This window comes from Rattus norvegicus, chromosome 7 (assembly GCF_036323735.1).
Source record: "Rattus norvegicus strain BN/NHsdMcwi chromosome 7, GRCr8, whole genome shotgun sequence".
Lineage (NCBI taxonomy): Eukaryota > Metazoa > Chordata > Mammalia > Rodentia > Muridae > Rattus > Rattus norvegicus.
The window spans coordinates 92,967,853-92,990,691 of record NC_086025.1 but is presented as its reverse complement, the minus strand read 5'-3'; the positions used below and the strand labels follow the sequence as shown (position 1 = coordinate 92,990,691).

The 22,839-nt window shown below is 43.6% G+C and overlaps 1 protein-coding gene and 1 pseudogene across 15 annotated transcripts in view; both read right to left on the bottom strand.

Annotated features, from left to right (window-relative positions):
- Window positions 1–22,839, bottom strand: part of Nsmce2 (NSE2/MMS21 homolog, SMC5-SMC6 complex SUMO ligase) — a 245,470-nt gene that overhangs the window by 80,346 nt on the left and 142,285 nt on the right. For 3 of the 15 annotated variants that reach the window (XM_017594760.3, XM_063263260.1, XM_006241671.4), the window contains one exon: window positions 117–2,316. The exons of the other annotated variants lie outside the window; for them this stretch is intronic. In XM_017594760.3, the coding sequence (XP_017450249.1) occupies window positions 2,255–2,316 (62 nt within the window). In that variant the 3' untranslated portion in view covers window positions 117–2,254. Of the gene's footprint in view, window positions 1–116; window positions 2,317–22,839 lie in introns of those variants that run through there. 15 annotated transcript variants of the gene reach the window in all.
- LOC134479617 (interferon-induced transmembrane protein 2-like) overlaps window positions 1–22,839 on the bottom strand; it is a 139,552-nt pseudogene that overhangs the window by 47,956 nt on the left and 68,757 nt on the right.

Genomic DNA, 22,839 nt, shown 5'->3' with positions numbered 1-22,839 from the left:
AACAACTTAATTGAGCCAGTGACTGTGGATAACAATGTTTGTGGCAGGAAAGGAAATAAGATACTCGCCCAGGCTCTAAACATATTCTTATTTCCCATGTGAAATAAGAAAATCAGTACAGGTGACATTCCTTTTTTATTTCAATTTCATAATAGAAAAGAACAAGCAAAACTTCAAATTTGTTTTTGTTCCACAGAAACACATTTGATTATTTTGTTACAGGAACAAATGAATCTGCTTTTCCTCAGCCATCATTCCCTTCTGTGGGGATGTGAGGGAAAGGAGCTTGAAGCTTTCTGTAAAAATTGCTGCAAGGACACTCAAAATCCAACCAAAAATAAGTTCCAAACCCATCAGTTGGCTTCTAATGTGGGTAAGCCTGCTATGCAGCCCTTTACAGCCTCTCTTGGCTCCTATCCCTACCCCTCCCCACCATTCCTCATAGGACATGGGGGAGCCACCACAGTCACTATATCAGGTCACAGACAGATGGGTGTTGAGCTAAGGGCAAACTGGATATGGCAGGCAAGCACTAAGTTTCATTATAGCTCACTTGAAGGACAACTGTGTCATCTCAGAGGGCTGTGGAAAAAATGAACTGGGAGCCCATGCACAGCTATTCAACTGTCTTAGCACACAGTCCAATTCAGGAAGTGAACATCATTTACTTTCCTGTTACTTGAGGGCTAGTCATTTTAAAAGTCAGGACCAAACCACAGTTCCTACTAACATACCAATGGTTACTATCTAGTTCCTCTGCAATCGTTCTGAAGGCACAGGGTCTGGGGTTATCCAGTTGTCCAGGGGCTTTCGAAGGTGTGATGTGCTTGCTTCACCCAGAGCAGTATTTCAATTAACAAAAAAAGTGTCAAAAGAGAGTTCACAAAGGCTTGCACCAGCTCAAGTGTCTCAAGTTGTTGTCTACCATTACTTTGGGGGTGGCAGAATTCAAGTTAATCTGCCAATCAATCTAGTTATTCTTCATAACCACTCCCCAGCCCAGCCTCAGGCCCACATGAAGTTGAGGGGCAGATAAGGCAGAGGTAGAAACTAGGAAGGGAAGAACTATCTACTCTTTCTTTCTCTCTTCTCCTTGGTCCCCTGCAGGCCTTCTGCACACAGTGCCAGACGCAGTCAGGAAAGCATAGCACACAGGAAGCTTAGCTCTAGGTGAGGCTCTCTATGTGCCAGAGAGGAGGACTGGTCTCCTGTGAAGCTGTCTGTCCTGGGGGAGCTTTCAGAGGCATCCTGAGACTCTTTTTAAAAAGAAAGATCTTCTGAATTTGGTTCGAGATTCGTTTTCTCCTCCACCAGCCCCTTCTTCATTCTGTACCTGTCTAGGGCTGGTGAAGCTCACACACTGCCAAGCTGCACCTGGTGTTCTTTCCTTGACAGAAACAATTATGACCGGACGAGGAGCTCCACAGGGTGAGTGACAGATGATGCTACTGATGTAGAAAACATCTGAGAAACAGACAGAGGTAAGGGCTGAAAAGGGCAGTGCTTTTAACTGGGGACAAAGGACAAGGAGGCAAACAAGTCAGAGAAACGTCCTTTTCTCCCTTCTGCAGTTAGATCCTGATGTCATCACAGCAACAGGACAGTCAAGAAAGCCCAACCTATTTTAAGTAGTTTCAGGTGACAGATTATTGGCCCACATTGAGATACAGAGTGTGGAGAAAAGGTTTCCTATACTATAAACCACCTTTAATCTCAACTGATAAAACCAGAAGAGACACACATTTCCATTTCCAAGTGTTTACCTAGTGACACCATATTGTGGTTTTAGTCAAAGTGCTGTCTGGATTATCCAGTAAATGTCACACAATAGCACTTTAGTAGCTCAGATAAGGAACACTGCGGGTGGATTCACACAATAGCACTTTAGTAGCTCAGATAAGGAACACTGCGGGTGGATTCATACTGCAAGACAGATGTTTCAGGTGACTGTCTTCATCCTAGGTCAGTTTTACTTTATGGGTTTTTTTTTCCCAAGTATAACTTCATGAATAACATTTATCTCATACAGAACTATGATTTTGCTTCAGAAAAACCAATCCAGTATTATACAGTGGTTTCTATATCAAAGTATAAGATTTAAACCCTAGGTTAGTAATATAAACACCACGATATTAATCCATCAGAGAAATGTAAGGCAAAACAATGAGACACCACTTCACACACACTACAGTGGCTACAGTAAGGAGGACAGGCAGTAACAAGTGCTGGCGAGGACGTGGAGCAATTGGAACCCTCATACACTGCTGGTGGAAATGTAAAATGGCGCCCTCGCTGTGGGAAACAGCCTGGCAGTTCCTAAAAAGGATAAACACAGAGTTACCATATGACCTAGTAGTTGCGCTCTGAGATAAACACCACAAGAAGTGAAAACGAAAACTCACGTCCACTTGTACACAAATGTTCAAACAGCAATTACTCATCACAGGCAAAAGAGAAAAACAAGCAGAATGACCGCCAACTTGTGAGTCAATACGATGACATGTCCATACAATGGATTAAAAGGCATAAAAAGGAATGTGTGGACACATGCTTCTACATGGATGAAACTGGAAAGCATCATGCCGAGTCAAGGAAGCCAGACAAACCAGACCACATCAACACATTCGTATGCAATATCCCAAACATGAAGTCTACAGAGATAGAAAGTCCATTTGCAGTTGCTAGAGCTGGGGCCTGGAAGAAAATGGGAAGTGAACGCTAACAGAGGGTTTCTGGCTATGAATGTGTTAAGATGGTTGCGCAGCTTTGAGAACCTCAGGGAACACTCTGAATAGGTGAGCTGTACGGTATGCGGTTCCGTCAATAAAGCTGACACAAAAGACTCACAGGAGATAAGTTAAGAGAAAAGATGACTATGTAATGTAGGGTCCCAGCATCATGGTCTCCTCTTTGTCTCACCAGCTACAGACCTGGGGGGTGGGCTCCATATCATGGTGGCCTGTCATGTTTCAATTGCTCACTATCTGTGAGCTAGGTGAGTGTACTTTCTTCACTCTGTTATTTAAAAGAATCTGTATGGAGCTTTGCACAGGGCAGATGCCCAGTCATCTTTTAGTGAACTGTTAAATGTCCAGCTCAATTCAACTAAACTGCAAAACTGACTGACTCTGTGCTAAATGGGGGTGGAGAAGAGCTACTCAGAACCAACTCGAGGCCTTGAAAATGTAGGCAGTTTTGCTTACAGTAGGATTCCTGCTCTTAAACTGCCCAGTCTGAATCCCACATAAACCCCTGGACGGGGTTTTTCTGATGTGGATTAATGGACTAGATCCCAGAGAACTTAAGGTGAAATAACAATCTATTTCCCTACTATTTAAGGTTAGAAGCCTCCCCTCACAACCCCTTGTGATGTTTGTCTCTTTGATGTCTTAATTCCTGCATTGTAGCTGGGTGCTTAGGAGGGCACAGTAGATTTAGGTTCATAGTTAGATTCTGTCCCGGGCAGGCAAAAGCTCCGTGGGAGAGTCCAACTGTGAGCTGACATAGCTGTTTAGACTCTGGCAAGTTGTTTGATAGCTTCATACCAAACACACCGAGTTTCTTTATTGTAAAATAAAAGCAATGCATAGGAGTTGGTATGAGCGCAAACAAACTCTGGATGGCACATGGGATGATGAGTTAAGTGATCAGTGCTATAAGCTAGGGTAGAGGTAAAATTAACTTCTAGGGGAAGCCTTTGGGTCACTGAAGACATACCCACAGAGGACTGACTGCAAGACTTGGGTCTTTTCTGTTCCTCTCTCTCATTCCCTGGGCACAGGCAGGAGTTTGCTCTGCCACACACTGCTACCACAATGTGCTGCCTTGCAGCAGTCCCTAAGCAGCAGGGCTCAGCCGTCATCAGGGACTGGGACCTCCACAGCACAGACACATACTTTCCTCCTATGAGCGAGTGTCTCGAGTTCTTGATAAAGTAACAGAAAACACACGCACACACTGTGCTAGACTGGGGGTATTCAACAAGTGTTCACCAGCAATCTTCTAAACTAGTGTGCTGTGGTGGAGAACATAGCTGCAGAAGACTTGGTGCAGTGGGGTGGTGCAGTGAGGTACTGCAGTGGGGTGGTGCAGTGGGGTGGTGCAGTGAGGTACTGCAGTGGGGTGGTGCAGTGGGGTGGTGCAGTGGGGCGGTGCAGTGGGGTGGTGCAGTGGGGTGGTGCAGTGGGGTGGTGCAGAAGACTTGGTGCAGTGAGGTACTGCAGTGGGGTGGTGCAGTGGGTGGTGCAGTGGGGTGGTGCAGTGGGGTGGTGCAGAGAGGATTCCTATCCTCTTCATGCCTATCAGGCTCCTGACTAGGAGCTGAACACTTTTCAGCCCCTATAAACTCTCATCTTCTTTCAGATTTCTCGGTGAGGACAGAACTAGGGAGTCATAGGTGGCCCTTGGGAGCCTTTACCACTACCTACACTATTAGAGAGTTAGGTGACCTACTGAGTTTCAACTATTATTTTTTTGACAAGTAACTTTGAAACAATTATTATTTTTCAATAAAAGTATTTTGAAGACAAAAAGAACCCTTGCCATACACACACACACACACACACACACACACACACACACACACACACAATATTTCTCTTTCCTAATGTTTCAAATCTCCATTCTGATAGTATGGCAAATACCAAAAATACTAATGCTGTTTTCCTTCTGGGTCCTGACTATACATTTCTCCGACAATACATTGTGATGGGATAATGGATGCTTTCTGTACAGACCTGGTTCAAGCTCACTCTTGTCCCTTGGGCCAGCTTGGATGGAGGGGATTCAGGATAGTACAGTCATAGATGGACGATGCCCAGAACTCCAGATAACCTCATGGAACTGACATGCCCTCATCTACACTGAACCTACAGTAATAAGTTACTGAGTTCTGGAGTTGTTTTTACAGAAGCTTCAAATAAGCACTAGCAGGAGCTGTTCTAATTAATAAAGCTCTGCCAAGTACTTTTAGATCTGGTTTGCTTCCAGAGTGTTTTTCTCAACTGGTATTGGAAACCAACAGATATATTAGCACAGCTCCCAAGGACCCCGTCCAGCCCTGGTCCTTGACCATCACTAAGATCACTGGAGATGACCCATCACACCGACAAAACACACCCTCGCATATCCTTAGAAACTGCCTGGATGTCCCAGAGAGAAAATGTCTTTCAGTTTGTATTATTTGTAAAATTTTAGTCCAAACCTCCTTATAGCGTTGACTGAATTCCTAGTTAGTAATTCCTACCATACTCTTAACTGCTTGACACTAGCATAATTGATTTATAATATATCAAACTGGGCTGGGAGCATATCAATTTAAAATTAGAAAATAAAAACTAAAAATTTCAGTCAATAATTAAGTTGCCAACCAATATTAGTGGCATATATTTATATTTTATTTATTTTTATAAAAATCTTTTAGTAGCTAATATTTTCAACGAACCAATAAATGTTTAATGCAAACCACAGTGTTTATGTGTATGCTGAAATTATGAATAGATAACTAAACAGAATTTATGACTACCACTGCCATCCCCTTGGTTTTAATGCCTGTAGAAAGGTTTTGTTCTGCTGTATGCGTGTCTCCCTCCTTTCTTCCGTCCCCATCTTAACTTTCTGTGCACTAACTTTGCTTTGGCTTTATTTATTCGTTTACGCCAAATATATCACTGGGAAGGCGGGGCTGATACTTTCTTCTGCCCACTGAACAGAAGCACAATGTGCGCCTGTACGTGGGCACTTTCTACGTTCTATAGACTGAAGCATGAGCTCCTGAGTTGGAACCTGGGTCACTGGTTGGAAGACATTGGCAATGAGGCTCTAAACCCTGACAAGTGCTACCACAGAGGACTTTTCACTTCATCCTTCCTTGGAGTCGGGTGGTGAAAGACAGCCCGTCTTGTCAGAGAACTGCCTCCTGTGAATCTGAGTGGATGCTATGGTATCACATTTCTACCACATGGCCCTGTCTGTCTCCTTGGCTACAGTTGCTGGGACCACAGCGAATTCCTGACTTATGCCACATGAACCAACTTCTCTTCTGAGAGGCTGAAATTGGAACTGAGACTCTAATTCAGGAAAAGATCCTTTAGTTGAATTGAAAGAGCTCACAGAACCTTCAGTGGTAAGAGGAAGCCATCTTGGGCTGGGGATTTAGCTCAGTGGTAGAGCGCTTACCTAGGAAGCGCAAGGCCCTGGGTTCGGTCCCCAGCTCCGAAAAAAAGAACCAAAAAAAAAAAAAAAAAAAAAAAGAGGAAGCCATCTTCTGCCAGATGGCTAGGGAGGCTGGTTTAGAGAAAAATAAAGAGGCAATTCATGGAGGGAATACAGGTATTCTAGAGAGTGATGACATCTATTTCTAATGCTTGCTTTAGACCCTTTTCTCAAGACAAAACACCATTTTTTCCAATGTTTAAATTTGTAATTTTATTGTTTTGCTAAAGCTACACTGTGTTAGTATCTTTTTACTTTTCATAACTTTGAGAGGTCTAATTGTTTTGAATATTAAGTCCTATTTCCACATTTTAATAAGGTTTACTAGCAGACAGTGCAACTTTTCTCAGTGTCATGAAAACGCTGCATCTGTTGGTTTTCATACTGAGGGCTTCTGATTATGATTCTCAGGTACTTGCATAGACCTTTGTGATTTTTTTTTTTAATAATACAGCCTCATTTCATTCAAAGGTAGAACATCAAAATCCAACACTCTTTAAACTTCACACACAGACACAAAATACTATCACATGTGTATACCAGCTTTTGTGGCTAGTTTGCATTCAGAGTAGCAACTAATTCCTCTTCTAAACATCAGTGTCGTTATTTGACTCATAAGTAAATAAGAAGGCTTTGATAATACATGCTTTGATTGAGACACAGTAATTGGGCAGCTGGCTAACAACGGTTAGCTGAAGCGAGTAGAACCTGAACTCAACTTAAATACAAGAATGGCTCTCAGGTTGAATGCATGAAACTTAAACCGTATGTTCAGGGTTAGGCGGGTGGGAAGACATCTCCTCTATAGAGAGTTGTAACTTTGATGTACTCTCCCTCATTAGTCATTAAGAGCCAGAAGGCACACTATAGGAGCACAGTTTGGTTTTTGTCTTGAATCAGCTTGCAATGAACCTTGGAAGCCAATTAAGGACCCAGGAAACCACACTGACTGATAGGTGCCATGCCAGGGGCATCTACTTGGACGGGAGGCACCTAAATCCACCTTCTGGTGGGACAGAGAGCTGAGTGTAAGAGAGTAAGCAGGAAAAGACAAGAGTGAGAATAAAGGTAGAGAAGGGACCCAGGGATGGAGGGGTTTACATGTTAATCTCCAGTGGTTTCCAAACAGCTGCACCAACAAAGGCACGCTGGATAAGAACCCATAGGTTTTCCCCAAGGACACCGCCTGCCTCGTCTAATTTCCAATACTTTTCATGTACTCTTAATTATTCTAGAAAGTCCCATTCTATTCAACAAATATTTACTGGGGGCATGGTAAGCTCTAGACACTTCTGTAGACAGAGAAGTAGGAAGACTGAATTAAGACAAGAGAATGGTATTTATCTTAAAGAAACACCAGTAGTAAAGTCTGAAGTCTTACTGGACAAAGAATCACCCTAAAACAGAAAACAAGGGAGGTGTTGCAGACACAAAGGCGATCTGCTGGAGAAAGGGCTACGGCTCTGTGTTGAAAGGACATCTGAGACATACGTAGGGAGCAACAGAATTGAGCGGTGCTTCCAGGCAGTGGAGGAGGAAGGCTGGACTCATATTGATGTGGGGACTGCAGGAAGAAAAGGGGCCACATTGATACTAGAATGCTCCTGAATATCCTGAAGGAGAGAGAGGAGTGATGAGGGTTAAGGTCATAGGGAGAGACCTCATATGAAGGTGGAAAGGGAGCTGCGGCCATAGTAAGTCCAGAAATGAACAGAGATAGTAGAGAAGGGCAAATGCCCAGGAAGACAATCCTGACCAACTGTACTTGAAGTGCGGGTGTAGGAGTTAAGATGAAACCTACAGCAGAGACCAGAAAGGGGGGTGAGAAGATTAAGTCATCAAATGAACCAGTGCAGTGGGTACATCTTTGGTCTTGAAAATTAGAAGGCTGAAGAAATAAACCTTGAGCCCAGGAGTTAGCCATAAGGCTGGGTAACATAGTAAGGCTTTACTTTAAAACAACACCAACGACGAACTCAAAAACAGTGACTGGAAACATTTAAGAGATGGAGAGAGGCTTAGTTAAGACAGAATGGGAACTTGGGCTGACTGTAGCCATGGGGCACTTTCTCAAGAGAGATTCACTTAATGGTGGAGGCACTCAGGAGACTGTGCTTACTCAAGAGTAAGCCAAAGTAGTGGGAGGTCTCTGGGGAGTAAGACCTCTTCTTTGAGCAGAGGGAAGGAGTCTCAGCCACATACAGAACAGCCTCTGTTGCCTTTTCCTTCTGAAGGAGAGACCTGAGTGAACGTGTAGGCTGAGAGAAAAGGAAGCAAGGCTGATGATTCAGTGTGAAGGAACTGTGGGAAAAGGTCCTGGAGAAGAGTTCTTTCCTAGTTAGGGCATCTATTAGAACAAAGATTGTCTCTCACTGGGAGAGCTGTAGAAAGATACATGTCCCAACACAGGTATCTGTGGAAGTCAGCAGCAACAGGTACATGGCAGTGTGACATGGGACTCATAGCAAACCAGAGATGAACATTCTGTATGGTATTAATCACAAGGCCTTTTATATGCCTGTTAATATTCTACAGATGAAGGGGCACATGTGGTGGGACTAGAGGACGTTCACTCGACACCTTTAGTTCTGGGATAAATAATCACTAGACACACTTCCTAGGACACAAGGGAACCAGAAGTGCATCTGAATCCCAGCTTTGATAGAAAGAGATTCTCGGCTTTGTGCAGTGTCTTTTGCCAACTGCTCTAGGTTGCTTCACCTACCAAATGGAGGGAGCTGACGCTCCTGCAAGACTTAGTGAGGCGTGGGCTGTTCAGAGATGTGGTTCTTCTTCTTTTTTTTTTTTTTTTTTCGGAGCTGGGGACCGAACCCAGGGCCTTGTGCTTCCTAGGGAAGCGCTCTACCACTGAGCTAAATCCCCAACCCTAAAAATTGTGTTTTCTTTCTTTCTTTCTTTCTTTTTTTTTTTTTTTTTGGTTCTTTTTTTCGGAGCTGGGCACCGAACCCAGGGCCTTGTGCTTCCTAGGCAAGCGCTCTAACCACTGAGCTAAATCCCCAACTCCGTTCAGAGATGTGAAAGTGTCTGAACACTCTGAAGCAAACTGGGCAGACATTATATACTCACACCCTACCTCCTCCCTCACGTCCCTCCTACGATTACTAATCATTACTATGATCGGTAACCTTCTATTGGTGTGACAACTTTCAGTGATACAGGGAACTTCCTTTTGGTTTCTCTAAGTTTTGTGACCCTGAGAAAGGCGAGGAAGTTACACGTTCACAGTGGAGTCCTGGACAGCAGGGAACACACTGCAAGTAGCACCGTCCCTGGAGGAAGTTGTGGGACAACGGGAAATGGGGTCTGTGGGAAGAGACTCTGAGGGACATTCCAATGGACATCTGCCATATGTGTAACCTTGGACAACTCCAGATCACTCAACTCCAGCCATCTCATCTATGAACTGGGACTAGCTAGGACAATAACCTATACCTGTAGGATGATGCTAACGATTAAATACAAATTTGCATGCATGTATCTACAAAGATTTTCCAGAATATTACATGTGCTCCATAAATGACAGCTATTAACAACTAAACATGTGTATGCTATCATACACTGCAGTCATTAATTGATACCCACTGGATGCCAGACAATGCTAAGAGCTTTAAAAGCAGAATAGTACCTGAAATAAAATGTGTACCATGTTACTTAGTCTTTAAAAGAAAATACACACAGTGTACCCTCTTCTTTGAATTCTCAGAGTATGAAGCCATTCTCAGCAAAGTATGGACACTTAGTAACTATTGAGAGGGACAAGGAAGGAAGGACAGATGTTGCCTCAGTCCCCAAAGCTCATGTGTTAGAAACACAACTCCTAGTATAACAGTAACAGTGTCAACAGATGGGACGTTCAACAATTTTCTAGACCAGGAGGGCTCTGTCCCCATGAGTGGATCAACATTCTTAGGAGCAGACTGTTATAAGACTGAGTTCAGCAGCTGAGTGTATAGCTTAGTGGCAGAAAGCTTGTCTGACATTCATAAGAACATGGGTTTGATGCCTAGTAGTACCACCCCCAAAACAAAAACAAAAACCAAGAACAACAAAATCAAACAAATAGACAAAATCCCTCCAACTACCACCAGCAGCAGCAACACAAGAGCAGAGCAACTGAGTCTTTGTTCCTTGTTCTTCTGAATCCTTCCTTTAGATGACACAATGTAATGACAGTGCCAGTTTCTAGCACCTTGGCACTAGGTTTGTCAGCAGCCACAATGGTGAGAAATAAATTGCTTTATCAATTATCCAGGGATGGATTCCGCTACAGGAACACAAAGTAGACTAAGAAAGATGGTGAGAGTTGCTAACTGGGATGCTAGGAATGTCAAAATAGAAACAGGGCATCCTGGGAATACTGGGTGTGATGAAGATGTCCTGCAAAAGCCAACTGTGCCATATCATTTAACACTTCTTCAGTTTTGTCAAGACTGGGTCTCCTGAAGCCCAGATTGGTCTCAGAGTCCTTCTGCAGTGGAGGAGAACCTCAAGTCTTCTGTTTCCGCCTCCCAAGTACTGGGAGTATAGGTCGTGCACTACCATGTCTGTTTTAGGTGGTGCTGGAGACTACACCAGGCTTCACTCTATCAAGTGAACTACACCGTCAGTCTGACACCATTCATTCCTAACCCACATCCTGGAATGCTGGCTCTCTGCACCCAGAAAGTGGCACTGGACTAGCTGTGTTTTGAGTTTGCTAACGAAGATTACTCAAGGCAAACATCTGTTGCTTTCCAGAACAAACCATATCCACTCTAGATTCAGGTTATTTGAATGACAAGCTCTTTCTGATCTAGTCCAATTGATACTTAAGTACTGCTCTGGAAGTTGATCTGTCTTACGTTCTAATTATATTTAGAACTCTTTTCACACTGCATCATTCAAACAGATGCCTGGACAGCTGTTGTGATTTTTTTTTTTCCTAGAGTTTCACAAAGACAGATTTCAGTGAGGTTTTTAAAAATAAATGACACAGGTGTTATCTATGAGTCAATCAGCACATTAGCTATAAAAATAATGATGTTAGTTAGGGAAATGGGATTTTCAGTGTTTCAATCAATCTATTTTCATTTGGTTGTATCCCCCACTCCACCACCAAATAAAAACTAGCTTCTCCTGGGACTAACTAGGATATCCCAGTCTAGGTTATTGCTCTAATATTATCACATAATGAAATGATTCAACAAGGCCCTTTCCAGAGACTGAAATCCCAGCAAAACTGATCGGGCACTGTCCAGACAGTATACAAATGCTCTCATGCTCAGTATAATGTTTTCTTTCAGGATGTTTAGAGATATTGGAGGCAACTTAATGTCTCGAATAGCAGAAGCAACAGAGATAGCTGAAATTCCTGAACACACATGAATGACTTCTCGTGGGGTCCAGAAGTGCTGGGCCAAAACGGAATAGCTCTACCCCATGTCTTCACTTTTGAAACAAGGCTGCACACCAAACACTTTGCATTTGTGAAACCTTTATATGCATTTATGGGTAATTACATTTTATCTTTGGGTTTTCTCACCCTTATTGATCTTCACAGAGATCCACCCAGCAGTGTCTTGTGGGCACAATTACTAACAGGCACAGCTGTGGTTGGACTCAGACTTTCTAAGTTCAGGCCTTTTGTAATTAAAAACAGTAGCAACAGCAGGAGTTAATAATTGTAATGCATTTGCCATGTGTTAAGGGTCCTGAATATTTTGAATTATTCAAATTATTAAAAATATTGCATAAAATTATCTTTAGCCCTCATGTATAGGGTATATATTGAAAACAATGTTAATGAATTTTAAGTTGAAACTTGGGTCCTGTCCCTAATTTACCGAATTATGTACATGCAAAAAAATGATGATATCTGAAAAATCCCCCAACACTGTGGTTCTGAGTCCTTTGGATAAGGGATACTTAAACCTGTAAGATTACTACTTAGAGAAGCAGAAAGCAAGATCACAGAGAGCAAAGTAACATGGCCACAATAACACTGTGGTCATGCCAAGGTGTAAGCCAGGCCCAGGCTTTACACTTGCTCCCTCAACAGTTCTGCTAGACTGACCTCCAATAGCACAGCTGTGCTCATCAAAATCTCTCCCTTTCCATCCATGACTCAAGCAAAATTACTTGCAAGAAGCCAGAGTCCAGGGCTGCCCAAGAGGCTCCACACGGCTACACTCATGTGTGCAGCACAGGTCCCGGGCACTGTGGTCTCTTGCTCCTGCACAGTGGAAGACACTTTGCAGACACGGGCTGGTTAGCATTCTTACTGCCTAAGCTCTGGGTGTCACACAGCTGGCGTACTGAAATGGACTCTGGAAATAACCAAGTCTTCACCAGCATAGAGTGGAGTATTAACTTCCTCTGGGTTATAACTCTCTGAAGATTAAAACACAAAATCAACAATTTGAAAAGCTAACTACTGACCCTGAAATCAGGGAATTAGCATACCACATAAGACCTACCAATCATTTATAACCTATAATTTGTAAATAGGCTTTGTTCAGCTACAGTGCTTTGAAAAACATAAGCAGTAGTGAATATTTAAAAAGCAAAATTCCAATTTTCATTTTCTCTAGAAAAACTATCATCGAGAGCAGCAGGCAGGGCAGGGCAGGGCAGCTGTTCTTCAGCACAGTCCTACAGAGGCAGCAGACTGCTCGTGTACTGTGCATCCCAGACCCTGCGGTGCAGAGAGCCACTCAGAGGATGAGCTGCAAGTGTACCAGAGCCCTTGCAGATCCCTGCTCTCCTCTCAGTACACTCTGCCAGCCTTGCTGTGTAATGCAGTAAGTGAGATTATAGACTTGGAGTGACTGTGATCGTTAATCTTCACTGTCAACTTCACTTGATTTAGAATCACCATGGAAACACGCCTTTGAGTATGTCTATGAGGGTATTTCCAGAAAGGTTCAACTTAGAAGGGAAGACTTATCCCTGAATATGGACAACTGCTGTTCATGGCTTTAGGATAAACGATCCTTCCTACTATGTTGCCCACTCTGCAATGTGAGGGAAACTAGCTAACTAGATCATACCCACAGACTTTATAGAAGAAAGCCAGTCACTGGTCAAAAGCTTGGAGTCCTTTAAAGCCATTCTACCTTGTTTATGATTGTCATAAAGATTACAGGCAAGGAGAAAGGCTGGGGCTGCATTCACTGGCCCATTCTGGAGGTGCCATCAGGTTTCTTCCTGGAAAATGACTATGGCCTCCTGCCTGTAGCTGTGCCACTGACTTTCGTCAGGCAGGGTCAGGATGCAAGCCACCTGAGAAATTATTAAATTTACACACAGAGTCACAGACGAACTACACCTATAATGAAATGTCCTTCACCAAATTGGATGTTCTAGTGTTTCTAATTATTTCTAACTAATAGTGTTTCCTCAATTAGTCAATAAGTCCCTACTAAATCAAGTGCCTGAAATAAGTAATCTACATAATTTAAGGGCTTTCTCCTGTCTGGGTCCCAAACAACTACTAAAAGCACATGTGGGGGTAAAAGTATCACTAGAATGAGTCATCAGAACGGTTTATACTATAACCAGTTGAACTTTAAATAGAAGCTTTTAATTTTAAAGTGAGGTTAGCACAACCATTTCTAAATGGTATTTTTTGTCTTAATACTGTGTACAATGAGAGGCAGTAGGTAATGTTCACATTGTTAAAAAGAAAATCCTGATTGTTAGAATGGCTGCAGTCAACCCGGTTGTATTGTTTCAAATAAGCAGATTGCACAAAGGTTAATAAAGTGTTCAGTGAAAGAGCACAATAGGGCTAGCAGATGCTAGCAGGGCCCCTCCGTGAATTAGAACAGCTCTGGGAATCCAAATCTTCTTCCACATTTATAAGGGCTGTTGCTGAAGAGGCACTTGGGCCTCGTTCTCTCTCCTCAGAAGTCAAAGAAAAGGTTTATCAGGAACTCTCGCCAAGAGTGGGAAGGGTTAACTCTTGGCTAGCTCACAGTATCCATGCTCCTGCCTGTGCTACTAATAAGGAAGTGCTAAAAAATGACCATCACCATGTGTTAACTGATAGCTTTGGGGTGTTACAGAAACAGTTCTCAGCTATGTGTCCTTCAACAAACCACCACCAACTACTAGATGAGAACAGAAAGGTGGCTTCTGCCCTTGGGGAACTTATCCGGGGGCAGGAAATAAGAAGTGGCAAATGACTGCTGTGGTAGCTCACACCTGCAAAACTCAGCATTTAGGGGACTGAGCCAGGACTGGTTTGTGTTCCAGGCCAGCCTGTGCTACACAGTGAGACTTTCTCAACAAACCAAAACCAAAACAGGGACAAATAACACCAACAAACATGGTCCCTATCCGTGATCCTACAGCTGTCACCAATGGATGGGGCAGATGACAGGACTGAGTTTACCAAGCCATTCGTCTCCTCCGATGTTACTTTCATAAGGACAAATACTGTTGTGGCTGATGAGAGATCACTTTAAAGGGGGGGGGGAGCGTTAGAATTGTAAAATGTCCCTTAACAAGGAAGCTATCTATTGAAATGGCAGGTGAGCAAGGGAAGCAGCCAGTGCTGAACACGTGTACACTTATTTCCTGACAAGGTCGGATGACACACTAGACTATTTTTAAAAATTATATGCTAGGATTTCAATCTGACTAGTGATTCAACTCAACTTCAAAAAAGGAGGAAGCTCGCACAGTCTTTCTAGCTCATTAAGCTCCTGCTATTCCTGTCAGTCAGTGCCCTAACCCTAGACCTTTGCATTTGCTGCAAACTTAAGCAGCCCTGACATGACTTACTCTGCTCCACAGACTTCATTCTCTCGCTTAACAAAATGTTTGTATCACAACAGACCTCACTAAACATTTATTTGGAGAGGAGACCCACTATGGTCCCAGAACTTTCAGTAATGAGACCTTTCCATGAGGAAGCTTTTCTCACATCAGCATGGAGAAAGTTAAGGTTCCCGCTGTCTGGCCCCACCAGCCATGTGCTTGCGCAGGGGAAAACCCAAGCCTTGAGCTATCTCAGAGCTCCATCTGTTCTCACTGCCTCAAGCTACAGCTCAGCTCCCAGGTGCACCGAACCACATCTATCAAAATATTTACCCCTAAAATAGCTCTGTAATAAGAGCGGAATGTCCTTTTTGATGATTTCCTTTGAAAAATACATATGTATTTAACTGGCAACTCCAACCTTTCAGACACGAATCTATTTAATAAAAGCCTCCCTTCATGCTGGCTACAGTTGCTCTACTATAGAACTTACAAGCACAGAACTTAGCATAAGCTTCAATTCCACACGGGTCTGTTCTGACTCCAGTTCCATCACGGCCTCCATGTGGTGGTAGGGACAGTGTGAGCCTTTAACAGAAATGGCACACTAATGCTGCGAGCTGCCCGTGAAAGCTACATGACTTCTTGGCAGTTTTTGGACAGGTTCAGGTGAGTTTCAGCATCTGGGACTACGATCTATGTTACAGATGGAAAAAGCAAAATATCACCCAAAGAAAGAGGAAAGAGGTTCTCCGGACTGAAGCAAAAGCATACCAAAATCTACCCACCTTCCAGCCTCAGCACAGTGGAAATACTTCTACCATACTGTCAAGGCATAATCAGTTCCTAAAACAATGGCTCAGCGTTTGAGTCACCCAGAGCGTGAAGGGCAAGTAAAAGGTCAGTTCCGGCATGCTCCACAAAAGCAAACAAGGAGCAGGAGGAGCTGTGCCAGCACCATACAGGCCTTGGCTGTTACTGCCAGGGCATGGCAAATGAAGATCTTGGCTTCAGGCTTCTTCAACCCTTGTGTTCTGCCTTCAAGCTTCTCCAGACTCTCCCAACTTCCTCCCCTCCAAAGGAAATCAGGGAAGGGTGGGAACAAACCTGAGAGAAGGGCCAGGACGATTGCTCAGAACCACCCCCTCCATGGCTCTGGAGAACCCAAAGATGGTGCAGCATCTCCAGAACAAGTGGCACTAGTTCCCAGAAGCACCCGCAATTCCCTCACTAGTAGTTACCAGAGCACCTTTCTCTCTCCGTCCAGTTATCATCTCACTATAATCAATTAAAATCTATGCACATGGTGAACCCTGACTATTTTTTAAGAGCCTGAGTATGTTTATATTTTAGGTTCTCTGCCACTGACATGATATTTAACATCAAAAGTTGTACTAAAAATTCAATTAAAATAATTTTCTGGCAAATTTTCAAAGAATTTTTGCACTTTTTTTTGTCTTAGAACTACTTAGTGACTGGTTATTTGTTTAATGTATAGTCTGAAGAGATTTCTTAGTAATCACATGTGAGTTAAGCATTTAAAGAAGATAACAAAAATCTTTGTTTATATGCAAACATATGCATGTATTTATCTGCAAACACATTTAAACCTGTCTTGCTTTTGAGGTCTTACAAAGAGGCTTCTCAGTTACCATAGTCCTCATGTCTAAGGACTATCAGTGCTTGACTGGAGACAGGCAGGCCACTGGAGAAGGAGGCCCTCTGCCCTCTGCAGGGAACAACGGAAAGATGCCAAGTGAAAGCTGAAGGGAAGCCTGGTGGCTGAAGAAGTTACCTGAACCCACGTCCCAGAGCCTCAAGCTCAGAAGACAGGAATAGGTCACCACGAAACAATCCCTTAGTATGGCCAACAAGGGTGACATAAGAGAAGAAACACTTCCATCCACTGAGAACTCATAACCTGTCTGAGGTTGTAAGAGCCAGGACTGGCATACGGAGTGTGAGACAGAAAACGAAAACTGTCAGAGACCCCAAATACCGGAGCCCTTCATGTGAGCAGTGTCAGGGACTTATAACAGGACACAACCACTCACAGTGCCATTTCTGTAGACAGATACCCACGAATGAACAGTGCCATGGAAGGTTGGGGCATACTAAGGCTTTGCAGAAGTGATGGCAGCACTAACGTCATTGGGATTCTAGGGATGAGAAGAAAACGGATGGTGATGAATATACACAATGAAAAAGAGAAACGCACACCTGTGTACACAACAGCAGCAGAGTCCCATCTACTCTCCTTTGTCTTTCGGCTTCTGCTCTGTTCAAATGTTCATGGACTTTCCACCATGTCAGACACTGTAGCAGGCACTGGGTACATCATCAGGAAAATACATGAAAAGTGCGCTCTTGTCTAAGTGATATTCTGTAGCCAGAGACAGGAGGGCAGTGGACTGAGCAGGTGATTCAGAATGACAGAAAGTAAAGCAAGATGTAGGTCCTGAAAACAGCCAGCCCTTCCCTCAGCAGAAGCAAGGGAGAAGAGGACTTGATGCCACAGGGGGAACAGGGAATGGGCTGAGGAACAGTATGGCAGCAGGGAAGATTCGAACGAGTCCAGCTGTGCTCAGCTGGTAAGGGCCTCCTGGCAGACTGTATAACCAAGCCATGCCTAGCAGTAGTGGCTGGCTTACAGGGCCAGGACACGGACAGGTTAAGTGGTCTTTATCTGAGCTGCCAGTCTGCAGAAAGTTGAATCTGGAAGAGCCTGTGTTTCGGTTAAAGTCCTGGAGCAGGACAAAAGACAGAGGCTGGCTGGACGGATGGCACAGTGGGAGGTGAGGTGATCAAAGGAGCGCATAGTGCTGGTGGCCACTCTAGTAAATCTGCCAAGTATGCAGTGTAGGTTGGGCTGAATCACCAAGAGAGTAGTACAAGTCTAATAAATAACACCTCCTTCCTTTCCTCCTTCCTGAGAGGACAAGAAGGTTTTGGAGGCCTCGGAAAGGAAGGCGACACTGGAGAGTCAGGAAGAGGAACATCTATTGTGGCAGAGCTCAGACGGTAAAATAGACAGAAATGAAGAGAGTTCAGGTCAGGAGGAAGTGAGGCAAGGCTAGCCCACTGATCCCCTTGGTTGTAATCTGGTCATAGTCTATGGATGACTCAGGAGAAGCAGGGAGTAGTGTCTCCTTCCTGGAGTTCACAGCCCACCTGGCAACAGTGTTTTAACCTTCAACTGTAATGACAGTCAGCTGTGGCATGACTAGGGAGCAGGGGACAATGAGGGAAAGAAAGAAATTTCACAGAAGCTATATGAACAAATCATTCTGAAAATCTTCAACAGTAACAACAGGGACAAGTAAGTTCTTAACAGAATTCTGCAATGGTTAGTGGATCCAAAGATAAATTCATCCCAAACCAAAACCAATAGTCTTATTCTCAGAACTGGAAAAGCTATGTTTTTAATGCAAGAAAAATTTTCCTCATCTGGAAACTGTCAGGCAATTGGAAGTTAGATGAGGAAAAGAAAACTTCGAAAGTTTCTAAAAGCTAGTATTGTGCGTGTATGTATGTATGTATGTATGTATGTATGTATGTATGTATGTATGTATAAAATTGCTGAGCTGAGCTGACAGGGATTAAAATGAAATACAAGGATCAGTTTTATTTTTAATATGTAGGTGTGAGGCCAGGGATATTGGACTCCCTTGGAGCTGGAGTTACTGGTAGTTGTGGCCTGTCTAACCTGTGTGCTGAGAACCCAACTCAGGTCCTCTGGAAAACAAGTGCCTTTAAACTGGGGCGCAATCTTTCTAACCACATTTGCTGAATTAGAAAAGAAAAGTTTTACTAATTCACTCTGGAACATCCTCCTCTTTCCATTCCATTTTCACGAGTTTTGATTTGAAATCTTGAATGCTTGACACTTTGTTTTTTGTGCCCCTCTTCACCTCTGCAAGTGGAGCAACAGAGGGTAGGAAAGGTGAAAAGTCTGAGGGCCCCTGTCTCAAGAGGAAGTCCCCCAAGGATGACATCACCACCTGCATGAATCACCTGCACGCAGAAAGAGGAAGGAGCACATCCTGTGTCCAACAGGAGCATGGCAAGAGCATGGAGGTGAGCGAGTCTCAGCCGAGCTGGACGGTGACCACCAGCCCCAGGTCCCAGGAGACACAGACTGTTAAGAAAGTGACACACGTGAGCTGGGGACTGCATCACCTGTGGTACAGGAACCCAGTATCACGAGATGGAAGAGGAAACACAGGGAAGACACAAGCTGGTGCCGATCTGCAATTTTATCTAGGCATGGGGACTACAAGATACTTCAGCCACACCGTTCATCTCTCAGGACACTCTGAAACTCAGAGGAAGAGCCAATGACTCATATCACACTGTAGTATATAAATAGAGGATTAAATTAAAAAGTTATGACTTCACATAATGGCCGCAAACCGAAACTTGGAAATGTAGTTTTAAAATATACTTTCTAATTCTTTTGAACTAAAATCAAATTTAGGACGCTGTAGGAAGACAGTTCAAACAAAAGCTAATTTTGTTTAATGAACTAACCAGGAAGGCATTGTGAAAAGTATTGGGCAACCAAATGCTCAGCTAATTACTGTGAGATCAAATAACTGTTGCCATAGTTACTGCACACTGTTTTCCATAATAACTTTTATCACTTCAATAAATCTTTGTGACGCAACAAATATAAAAAGTTTACTGTAACATGACTATAATGTTTTGGAAGGCACACACTGACAGCTGACCTGTTGAAATCACCTTCCCATATTTGTCCATGAATGAGGGGTGGGAGCAGTACCTTAATGGCTCAAGACTGGAACGGCTCACTAGCTTCTTCAATAGGCTGCAATGCCTCAACTGTTGAACTTACCAGGGCCTGTCACACAACACAAAGCCAATGGCCATCTCGGCATGGTTACACTTTGTCTCTGAAGCTATGAAGTAGAGACTTGTCAAACTCCACGCAGGGTGGCTGTGATATATCAAGATCTAACTTTCCCAAGATGCTGGAGACTTAAGTTTCTGCCCAGTGTCACCAGTTCCTTCCCAGGAGGAATTTCAGTCAAGATTTTACTCTAAAGTCAGTTTTTTGTGTATTCTTCCACACAGCCCTTTTTTTTTTAAAAAATGAATATAGCTTCTTTTTATTTAGTTTTATTCTTCTTTTTTTTTTCCCCCGGGAGCTGAGGACCGAACCCAGGGCCTTGCCATTGCTAGGCAAGTGCTCTACCACTGAGATAAATCCCCAACCCCCACACAGCCTTATTATATGCATTTATGTATAAACAAAGAAAAACATATACATGCACACACATAGATGGCAATTCCCATGACTGCTTAAGGTTGTTGCATGAAGTGTTAAAGTCACATTAGACTATGAAAGGTGACTATGGTGGACGACTAGCTCGCTGGTCTGTTAGTTGAAATGACGGCACAGCCTCACTGGAAGATGAGCACTGTTTCCTTGAGATAGAATCTCAGGATGAAGACCTGGCGGTGTGTCTGTCCCTTCCCTACCATTCCCAGGGCTTAGGCACCTGCTCCCCTTCACTCTCCTGGTACCCTGCTCACCTGCTTCACGCTCTGAACTGCCGAGATAAACTAGTGAAGTGGAAAACATGGGATAGTAAGCTAAGCCTGGTGATGACGTTCTAGTTTGATTTGACTCGATAAGGAAAACTACACATTTAAAGCAGCCTGCTGAGGTGAAAGCTGTATTGCCTGGGCAAGTAAATGAGATCTCTGGGGTTTCCCAACTTAAAAAAGGGCAAGAATCCCCACGCACTGACTCCCGGGGATGTTATGCAGATCAATTACTTTGAGATCTTTGAAGATAGAAAGTTCTAGGGACAGTAATCATTTATCAAGATCAAACACAAAACATACATATGATTATAGAGCTATTAAAGAGCAGACTTGAAAGCCAGTATCAAAAGGGTATCTAACTGTAATAAATGCAAGTGTGCACGCTGCACATCCCTGAGGTGGGGACCGAGGTGCTTGCTAGTGAGACCTGATTCAGACCTGTGCAGTACTGTTCCAAAGGTCTCGAGGATGAAAAGTGAGGGCTCCTGTGAGTGACTGAATCAACCTTTGATTACCCGCTCTGTTGCAATCCTTTACCTTAGAGAGCCCAAGACTGGCACCAGCCACAGGTACCCCCAGTACCTCGGTATTTAGGCTAGAAACTTATCCTTGTCCATGACCCTTTCATGCAACTTGTTATCTACCTCCTAAGCACCTTCTGAGTTCCAGTCTTCTTTTCTGTCCAGATGGATAATAAGCACTTCCATTAGAGCTTCCTTACTTTCCTGCTTCTAGCTTACCTCTCCCCTAAGTCTCTTCCTCATCCTTCCCAGATCATGACACAATGCCAACCATGACTTGTTTCTGTTCAGGACAATTCAACTGGGCTGGAGACATGGCTCAGTGGTTAAGAGTGTTTGGATCCCTCTGGATCCCAAAACCTGTACAAAAGTCAGGCGTCTACTGTAGCTCTAGCACTGTGGAGGCTGAGAGAGAATCAGGTCCCCGGTCACCAGCCTAGCTCCACGTTCAGTGAACAAGGCTCAAGGAGATAAGGCAGAGAATGAAAAGAGATCTGCCATCCTTCCCTGACCCTCATATATGTCATCACACACACACACACACACACACACACACACACACACACACGGAAGGAGAGAATATGAGAATTGACAGAGGCTGCTGTCTTCAGGATAAAATTCAGATTCCTTAGTGAGCTCTATAAGAATTTTGTTAATTCATCCACCTACATTGTATACCGTCTCAACTTCATATTTTTTCTTGAGTGTCTGTACAAGTTTGTGAGCATGTGTGTGTGTGTGCATAGAAAGAAGCCATAGGTCAGTCCCAAGCATTGCTCCTTCGGTGTTGTACTGTCTACCCTATTTTTTGAGACAGGTTTTTTTTTTCTGGCCTAGAGCTCCCATACTAGGCAAAGGCTGTCTGGCCACTGAGTCAACATACGCAGCTGTTTTTATGCTGATGGACCTCAGTTTTTCACAAAAAACTTATCCCCTCGGCTTCTGCCCACCCGCCCCCCTTTGTTGTTTGTCAACACTTTTCCCTCTCCAGTCAGTCCTTTCCTCTCCTTCACTTATAGCTACTGCACCCACCATGCTGTGCTGAGTTCTGCTGTGTGAGATTATGTGTAACATAGGGGACCATGAGGCAGCAACAGTGACAGCCTGGCATAAAGTATGTCTGCACACAGTAAATGCTGAATGAATGAATGAATGAATGAATGAATGAATGAATGAACGAACGAACCAGCGAATGAGCGAACGAACCCTTCCAGAGGACAAGGCAGTATGTAACCCTAACTTACTCTTGTTATAGTCTCAGCCTGAAGAAGGCTCTTGGGTTTTCTTATGCATTAACTATAGATGACAATGACCACGTTAGATGTCTTGTCATTGAGAGTAAAGTGACCTGAGCTGCTCTTTGTTACAGACCCAAGTCACTTGAGTTCACCTTTTTAGCTTTTGAATTCCATCAGATTTCAAGAACTCTTGTCAAGGAGCAAGTGCTGAAAGCAGAGGAGACATGATGATCTTGCAGGAAGCTCCCATCTGTAAGAACCACTGCTGTAAAAACATCTCTGCACCCAAGCTGTGACAGACCCAGGAAGTCACACAGAACTCATGCATAGAGAATTAGTCCTTCACATATGGAGTGTCGCCTAGGCTCTCACCTTTGAATGGAAAAGGGTGTCATTTTACACTATCATGTTGTTTGTGCCACAGATGAAGCAAAAAAGGAAAGATACAGTGTGTTATACTTCCTTGTTCTAAACACATGCTGCTAAACACATAAAATCAATCAGCCATCCATGACTCAGTTCCTCGAAGTCTG